The sequence below is a fragment of the Oncorhynchus masou genome, chromosome 15 (genome assembly GCF_036934945.1).
Source record: "Oncorhynchus masou masou isolate Uvic2021 chromosome 15, UVic_Omas_1.1, whole genome shotgun sequence".
Classification (NCBI taxonomy): domain Eukaryota; kingdom Metazoa; phylum Chordata; class Actinopteri; order Salmoniformes; family Salmonidae; genus Oncorhynchus; species Oncorhynchus masou.
This window is the reverse complement of record NC_088226.1, coordinates 4,051,868-4,061,106: the sequence shown is the minus strand read 5'-3', so window position 1 is coordinate 4,061,106 and position 9,239 is coordinate 4,051,868. Positions and strand designations below refer to the sequence as shown.

The 9,239-nt window shown below is 42.9% G+C and overlaps 1 protein-coding gene across 1 annotated transcript; it reads left to right on the top strand.

Moving 5' to 3' along the window:
- Nucleotides 1-5: 5 nt before the first annotated feature.
- On the top strand, nt 6-9,239 carry LOC135555373 (protein FAM83F-like). Its single transcript, XM_064987742.1, has 5 exons — nt 6-582; nt 4,959-5,126; nt 6,154-6,275; nt 6,396-7,634; nt 7,737-9,239. Exons 1-4 carry the CDS (start codon nt 112-114, stop codon nt 7,504-7,506), a joined length of 1,872 nt encoding a protein of 623 aa, XP_064843814.1. The 5' UTR covers nt 6-111; the 3' UTR covers nt 7,507-7,634; nt 7,737-9,239.

Here is a 9,239-nt window from a genome sequence, read left to right as displayed (position 1 = left end):
TTTGAACGTCACCTGTGTACGCACCCAACACCTACAGGTAAAGGTGTATGCAAAGGAGTACTGCGGGGGAAGGAAGAATTAACGGTTGGAAAAATTCCGGATACCGCTGCTATGGCCGAGTCTCAGCTTCTGTGCATGGACGAAGATCATGTCAACGAAAAGATACCCGAATCCAAAGCAGAGTTCTACTACTGCGAGGAGCAGCGAGCCGCGCTCGAGCAACTATTGAAGAACGGTGATGGCGCATTCAAGATGCGACTGAAAGAGGACAACGTCAGAGACTTTCTATCCGCCCGCGAGATTAAATGGATTCGAAAAACTTTTGATGAATATGATCCCGATAGTGAGTCCGAGAAGGGCGAATACGAAAAGGCTCAGGAGTCCAATGCAGACTCGGGGGTCCATTCCACATATTGGCCTCAGATGTCGGACACGGATGTCCCGCCGCTTGACATCGGCTGGCCAGGCAGCACTAGTTTCTATAAAGGTGTGACTCGGGTATCCGTTCATACGCACCCACCCAAAAACAAGGGGCCCCATATAAAAGAGGTTGTCAGGAGACTCATTCAAGAATCGAACAAGGTAATTCCAGTTCTAATATAAATTGATAATGGCATATTACACGTGAATAACGTAGTTTACATACTTTTTTCTCAGCCCTAAATTATTGAGTGATGCCCTCACATTGTTCCCCCTCATTTTTTGTAGCTCAGAACAGTTTACAAATTACTTTGAATCCTGAGTCAGCATGACCCTGAATCATGCATTTGTGTTCTTCATCTTGACAAGTTATAAAATGAGTTCTGTTAATTTAATGTAAACTTCTCAACACTACATAGGATAGTTAGTGTCTGTTCTAGTGGCCTATTTATCAGGTCTGAATTTGTCGGTGTAGTTACTACAGTCGCTACATAGGCCTTGTGACAGCAACCTCCTTTTTTTGACATGAGGTTTTATTGCCTGCTTGGTTACTTCTCAGCTAGCCTAGTGCTTAGAGCATTGGACCAGTAACCGAAAGGTTGCTAGATCAAATCCCGATCTCACAAGGTAAAAATCTGTCGTTCTGCCCCTGAACAAGGCAGTTAACCCACTGTTCCTAGGCCATCATTAAAAATAAGAATTTGTTTTTAACTGACTTGTCTAGTTAAATAAAGGTTGAAAAAGAGAAAGGGGAACATGTCTAATTGTTCTTCATTGACTTACAGAAAGTATTCATACCCCTTGACTTCAACAAGAGATGTGTGTCCTTAAGGCTTAGAACAGCCAGGTCCTGGCTCAACTGAGGAGTCGTACTGTAAAATGAACCAATGCGATTAGCAACAATGTAAAACATCTACTTCTTTTTTGATTTTATTATGAAATGAAATGATTACATAATTGATGATTGACTATTGATTTATGTTATGTTGTTATTATCATAGATATAGAACATTGATATGGTAATCTCAATCATCTTCAATATCTCCCCTTCATCACATCATTACGTTCTACAATGAATTATCAACAGTTAACAGGAGTTTTGAAATGAATGTTCACAGTAGATCTCTAACTGGATGGAACACATGCAGTAGATAGACATGTTGTAACAAGTAACGCCCCATGTGGAGGAGCTGGAAAGGCCAAACATTTCACAGTTCTAAATGTCAGACAGTTTCACATCAGAACCTGAAACGAGTCATTCAAAAGTGTTTCCCCAGCCTCACGTCAGTGTTTAAAAACACATCCACACCACACTTTCTCCTCCCACATCCACTGTAATTCAACTCACTCCATCAAGAGTCCCCCCCCCCCTCTAAATGGCTGCGTAACCTGTCAGTCATGCTGCCTGGGACTAAATGTCAGGAGGAAGAACACGTATAACTCTGGGGTTAAGCTTGGCACAGGAGGACATGGCTATAGGGCAAGGAGATAAGCATGCAAACTTGAGCTTAAACACTGTGGGTGTAAGTAGCCCAAATCCAGATAAGATACTGGAGTGTTTGACCAGGTTACAGTTAACTTCTCTGGAACAATGGGATAATGCATACTCACTTTACATTCACATTTTATCTCCAATTCATGCAATCTCAATGTTAATATTTTTGATCCTCGTACATGCAAAGTTGATTCTTGTCCATATCCGGTTTCTGGCTCTTCATTGGTCCACTGTTGACACAGTCCCAAAATGGTTTGCTTCTCAGCAGTCAGGTTTTCAAGATATTGAACTTTCAAGAAGCAAAGTGTTATTTTCCACATCATCATGATGATGCAAAATATTGTGGGACTGTTCCAACAGTGGACTAATGAAAAAACACCAAAATATGGTATTTCACTGAGAACAATGCAAATGAGGGGTCATCGTTCACTCCTTGAGACAGGTTAATGATCTACTGACAGGGAAGACAAACCCGTGACCAGCTGTTCTGTGTGCATATGACTAGCTATGTCAATGAACTAAACAAACTGAAATCGTTGACTGGCCGTCATTTTAAATACAAATTTGTTCTTAATTGACCTGCCTGTTAAAATAAAGATACAAAAAATAGAAAATAAAGGACAAGCCAGGAAGTGACTCTAGCCTTACTATAAAAAGGACTTCACTGTCCAATACTTTGTCATCACCACTCCTTTACCATTGTCAGCATAAGGCAGAGAGCATTACACTGTACAGTGTAAACATTACACATTACAGTGTGGTACAGGACTAGGTCATAGTAATGCACCAGTGCTCACATTTCTTCACATGCAAATTCTGTGCTCCTGAAAGACAACCATTTCTGTTTTTACCTAAACGAATGCCATTCAAGGATTATAGGATTTACATTTCAATAACTGTGTGTGTGTGTGTGTGTGTGTGTGTTGTGTGTGTGTCTGTGTGTGTGGTCATGTGTCTGTGGGTTAGAGGTCGACCGATTAATCGGAATGGCCGATTCAATCTTGCAACCTTACAGTTAACGAGTCCAACGCTCTAACCACCTGATTACATTGCACTCCACGAGGAGACTGCCTGTTATTCGAATGCAGTAAACCAAGATAAGTTGCTAGCTAGCATTAAACTTATCTTATAAAAAACAATCAATCAATCATAATCACTAGTTAACTACACATGGTTGATGACATTACTAGTTTATCTAGCGTGTCCTGCGTTGCATATAATTGATGCGGTGTGTATCGTTGCTCCAATGTGTACCTAACCATAAACATCAATGCCTTTCTTAAAATCAATACACAGAAGTATTTATTTTTAAACCTGCATATTTAGCTAAAAGAAATCCAGGTTAGCAGGCAATATTAACCAGGTGAAATTGTGTCACTTCTCTTGCGTTCATTGCACGCAGAGTCAGTGAATATGCAACAGTTTGGGCTGCCTAATTTGCCAGAATTTTACGTAATTATGACATAACATTGAAGGTTGTGCAATGTTACAGGAATATTTAGACTTATGGATGCCACCTGTTGCAATATGGAACGGTTCCGTATTTCACTGAAAGAATAAACGTCTTGTTTCCGGATTCGACCATATTAATGACCTATGGCTCGTATTTCTGTGTGTTATCATGTTATAACTAAGTCTATGATTTGATAGAGCAGTCTGACTGAGCGATGGTAGGGAGCAGCAGGCTCGTAAGCATTCATTCAAACAGCACTTTCGTGCGTTTGCCAGCAGCTGTTTATGACTTCAAGCCTATCAACTCTCGAGATTAGGCTGGTATAACCGATGTGAAATGGCTAGCTAGTTAGCGGGGTGCGTTTCAAACGTCAGTTGCTCTGAGACTTGGAGTAGTTGTTCCCCTTGATCTGCATGGGTAACGCTGCTTCGAGGGTGGCTGTTGTCGTTGTGTTCCTGGTTCGAGCCCAGGTAGGAGCTAGGAGAGGGACGGAAGCTATACTGTTACACTGGCAATACTAAAGTGCCTATAATAACATCCAATAATCAAAGGTTAATGAAATACAAATGGTATAGAGAGTAATAGTCCTATAATTCCTATAATAACTACAACCTAAAACTTCTTACCTGGGAATATTGAAGACTCATGTTAAAAGGAACCACCAGCTTTCATGTTCTCATTTTCTGAGCAAGGAACTTAAACGTTAGCTTTCTTATATGGCACATATTGCTCTTTTACTTTCTTCTCCAACACTTTGTTTTTGCATTATTTAAACCAAATTGAACATGTTTCATTATTTATTTGAGGCTAAATTCATTTTTATTGATGTATTATATTAAGTTAAAATAAGTGTTCATTCAGTATTGTTGTAATTGTCATTATTACAAATAAATTTAAAAAATTGTGCGATTCATCGGTATCGGCTTGAAAATCATAATCGGTCGACCTCTACTGTGTGTGTGTGGTTGTGGGTCTGTGTGTGTCTGTGTGTGTCTGTGTGTGTGTGTACCGGTATATGATCGTGTGTGTGCACGTGTGTGTGAGGTGTTGGGTTATTTATTTACACTTTTGCCTTTCCTTTGTCCTCTCTGATCTTTGTAAATATCAACTAGTCTGGTATTATTAAGCAGATTTATCAGTCACCTTCTCAAGCCTCTCAAATATTTTGACATACTTCTGTTTGGATTGAAGTGGAAAAGTTGTCATAAGAAAATAAATCTTGACATTTTGTCTCAACTCGTTTTCCAGTTAATTAGGGAGATTCTAATCTTACTCGAGCAATTGAACCACAAGTCTCCTGCTTTGAGTCCTTGAAATCCACCCCCTGTATATGGCTTTGTTATTGTTATGTAATTTTCTTGTGTTACTTTTAGATTACAATCATTTTTTTTCTCACTTTAGTTTATCTAGTAAATATTTTCTTATCTCTCTTTCTTGAACTGAATTGTTGGTTAAGGGTTTGCAAGTAAGCATTTCACGGTAAGGTCTACCTGTTGTATTCAGCGCATGTGACACATACAATTTGATTTGATACAGAGATATCATCCCCCTCTGTTCTTCCTCTATAACGGTCCTATGTGTGATCCTCAGGTAGTAGCCGTGGTCATGGACCACCTTACAGACCTGCAGATCCTTCAGGACCTATTGGACGCAGCACTGAGACGAGGGGTGGCTGTGTACATCATACTGGAGGCTCGTGGTATGCCCCACTTCCTGGATATGTGCACTCGTTTACAGATCACTGCTCTGCATCTACGGGTAAGACAGGGATGCTTTGGCAGGCAGTAGGCAACAAACAAACAGGAACAAGTGATAGTTAGCTATGGTATTACCATGTCATTACCAGGTAAATAGCAGAGTGTCATGTGAACGGAAAGTGCAGCCACAAATTCTTGGCAGTAAAAAACAGAATATTCCTCTGGCCTATTCTTTTATTATCATCCATATTGGCACACTGTCTATACTGGTGTAGGATCTTAATTTGAGCCAGTTTGTTACAGCAGGAAAATAATCCTGCAGCAACAGGAGATGGGAATTATTATGTGGATTATAATTCATGGGCATTTTTGTAGGGGTTGATACATTTTTCATAAGGGAAAATCAAGTCTGACATTTGTGGAAATGACAAACTTCAGAAGCCTCTTTAAACCTCAAATACACCACAAGTTAAAAATGTCCTGCAATGCATGAAAGTTCTCCTGCAACATGGTGATCAAATGAAGATCCTACATCTGTAGATGTTGATCTATGTAGACGAAAGCTTGTGCAGTAGATCTAGCCTATTTTATATGGAATGCTGGATAACCTAGTGTGTGTGTGTGGTGTCAGTTGGTAAGCCTCTGAAAGGCCCTTCCAGTGTTGAGACTCTGTCATTGTTGTTTCATAGAAACTGTTCTTCATTGAGCCGAAAACAATCCAGTCCTGTGGAACTTGATCCTTGACCAAACAAGTGTTAACAGCATAGGGTAGCATCCTTCTGACGTGTCTGTTTCTGTGTTTATGTCTCGGACAGTCTTTTTCACTCTCTCCAACTCACTCCCATTCCTTGCTCAGTAAATAGACCTGCCTCAACTGTATACTCAAGGGGTTTAACTCAACCCTTGCATCGCCAGTTTCGGATTTGCTTACCTTGAAAGTTTACTTTGGTCGTGGGTGGTAACAGCACAATTTCCCTTAGTGTTTGATATGATACTATTCAGTACTTGGAAGTCTGATAGTCACTGACTCATGGTTTATACTGTAATAAGGGCACCTGTCTAACTCAGTATCTGTGTGACTCTTTCAGAACCTGCGTGTGCGAACGGTGAAAGGTTCTGGGCTGGCCCTGTCATTTGGCAGGCTGCCCGGCTCTCTGTGCTCCAAATACATGCTGGTGGATGGAGAAAAGGTTATGTTTGGCTCTTACAGGTCAGTCATTTTCTCAGTCATACACTTCCACTCACATTCATTCAGCCAGAGCAAACATGATTTTTTCCTACTCTTTGAGCTTTGAGTCTGTGTCTCACTCTCTTGTTCTGTCATCTCCAGCTTCACATGGAGCTCCTCTAGGATGGACAGGAACACCATCACAGTAATGTCTGGGCAGGTGGTGGACTTCTTCGACAATGACTTCAGGGAAATGTATGCTGTATCTGAGAATGTGGACCTTTACAAGGAGTTCCACATAACCAAGCCTCCCATGGCTGCGCCGGTACGGAAGGTGGCGGTCCCCAAGCCCCTGTTGATGTCCACCTCCCGTTTCCAGGTGTCTCTAGGGGACTCTCGGGGGCAGGCTGACCAGAGGGTGCCTGCACATAAATACCACAACCCTAAGTATTCTCTGGTGGTGGGGAACAGTCTCGGGCTCACTGGGTCCTTACAGGACCTCTCCACACTCAGAGACTCACTGGGCGGTGGACTCGAACGGAACGGACTGTCGGCGCTACTCCATGCCAAAGGGGGCAGTAGTGTGGAACTGGACAAGGTCACTGCGAAGTCCCCCAGTTCTCCTGTGGAGGATGAGGAGGATGGGAAGGGAGGTTCGCAGAAGCACCAGGCCTTAGGTGGAAAGAAACAACGCAGTTCTTTCAGGCTCTTCCTGAAAGGCAGAGGATCCAATCACAACAATGAGACTATAGAGGAGGATGGGGCCACTCCTTCAAGCCCCTCCTCCAGCCGCCCAACCCCCTCCCCTAGCCGCCCAACTCCCTCCCCTAGCCGCCCAACCCCCTCCCTTGCCCATCGAACGCCCTCCCCTACACGCCCAATCCCCTCCCCTACCCATCCAACCCCCTCACTTAGCCACCGAACCCCCTCCCCTTGCAACCCAAGCCCCTCCTCCACCCGCCCAACCCCCTCCCCTAGCCGCCCAACTCCCTCCCCTAGCCGCCCAACCCCCACCCCTAGCCACCCAACCCCCACACCTAGCCACTCAACTCCCTCCCCTAGCCGCCCAACCCCTCCCTTGCCCATCGAACCCCCTCCCCTACACGCCCAATCCCCTCCCCTACCCATCCAACCACCTCACTTACCCACCGAACCCCTCCCCTTGCAACCCAAACCCCTCCCCTACCCACTCAACACCCTCTCCTACCTGCCCAAACCCCTCCCCGACCCGCCAAAACCCCTCCTCTACCCGCAAAGTCTCAGAGACGAATAGCACTGCCACTGATGACTCATTTGAGATGGTAGAGAAACCATCCCTGTTGAAATTTAAGAACAAAAAGCCTTCAAAACTGCCTCAAAGAAGTATGTCTCTAATGACCCTCAACAAAGGAGAGGATGACGGTATGTTGTTATATTCTACCATTTGTGGTTTTCATTTGTCTGCAATAGTCCCTCACGTGGACTGTTTGTTGGCTCATCCCTTCTTTTCTCCTTTCCCTCTAGGAAAGGGACACAAGAAGCCTTCCAAGAGGAACTGCATCCAGTCCTGAGATGAAGAGAGGGAGGACAGGATCATCTGGGAGAGACAGAGCCAGAGGACATTTGAAGTAATTGCTATTATCAGATGCAGTATTAAATGTGGAGTAGGAGTATAGTGACTACATGTCATGGCTGGAGTATAGTGATGACATGTCATGGCAGGAGTATAGTGATGACATGTCATGGCAGGAGTATAGTGATTTATAGTGATTACATGTCATGGCATGAGTATAGTAAATATATGTCATGGCAGGAGTATAGTAATTACATGTCATGGCAGGAGTATAGGGATGACATGTCATGGCTGGAGTATAGTCATTACATGTCATGGCAGGAGTATAGTGATGGCATGTCATGGCAGGAGTATAGTGATAACATGTAATGGCTGGAGTATAGTGATAACATGTCATGGCAGGAGTATCGTAATGACATGTCATGGCAGGAGTATAGTGATAACATGTAATGGCTGGAGTATAGTGATAACATGTCATGGCAGGTGTATCGTAATGACATGTGATGTATAGTGATTACATGTCATGGCATAAGTATAGTCACTATAAGTATAGTCATTATATGGCATGGCAGGAGTATAGTAATGTCATGGCAGGATTATAGTAATTACATGTCATGGCAGGAGTATAGTAAATACATGTCATGGCAGGAGTATAGTGATTACATGTCAAGGCAGGACTATAGTAATGACATGTCATGATAGGAGTATAGTGATTCCATGTCATAGCAGGAGTATGGTGATACCATGTCATGGCAGGAGTATAGTGATGGCATGTCATGGCAGGAGTATAGTGATAACATGTCATGGCTGGAGTATAGTGATAACATGTCATGGCAGGAGTCTAGTAATGACATGTCATGGCAGGAGTCTAGTGATGGCATGCCATGGCAGGAGTATAGTAATTACATGTCATGGCAGGAGTATAGTAAATACATGTCATGGCAGGAGTTTAGTAATGTCATGTCATGGCAGGAGTATAGTAATTACATGTGATGTATAGTGATTACATGTCATGGCATAAGTATAGTCACTATAAGTATAGTCATTATATGGCATGGCAGGAGTATAGTAATGTCATGGCAGGATTATAGTAATTACATGTCATGGCAGGAGTATAGTAAATACATGTCATGGCAGGAGTATAGTGATTACATGTCAAGGCAGGACTATAGTAATGACATGTCATGATAGGAGTATAGTGATTCCATGTCATAGCAGGAGTATGGTGATAACATGTCATGGCAGGAGTATAGTGATACCATGTCATGGCAGGAGTATAGTGATGGCATGTCATGGCATGAGTATAGTGATAACATGTCATGGCTGGAGTATAGTGATAACATGTCATGGCAGGAGTCTAGTAATGACATGTCATGGCAGGAGTCTAGTGATGGCATGCCATGGCAGGAGTATAGTAATTACATGTCATGGCAGGAGTATAGTAATTACATGTC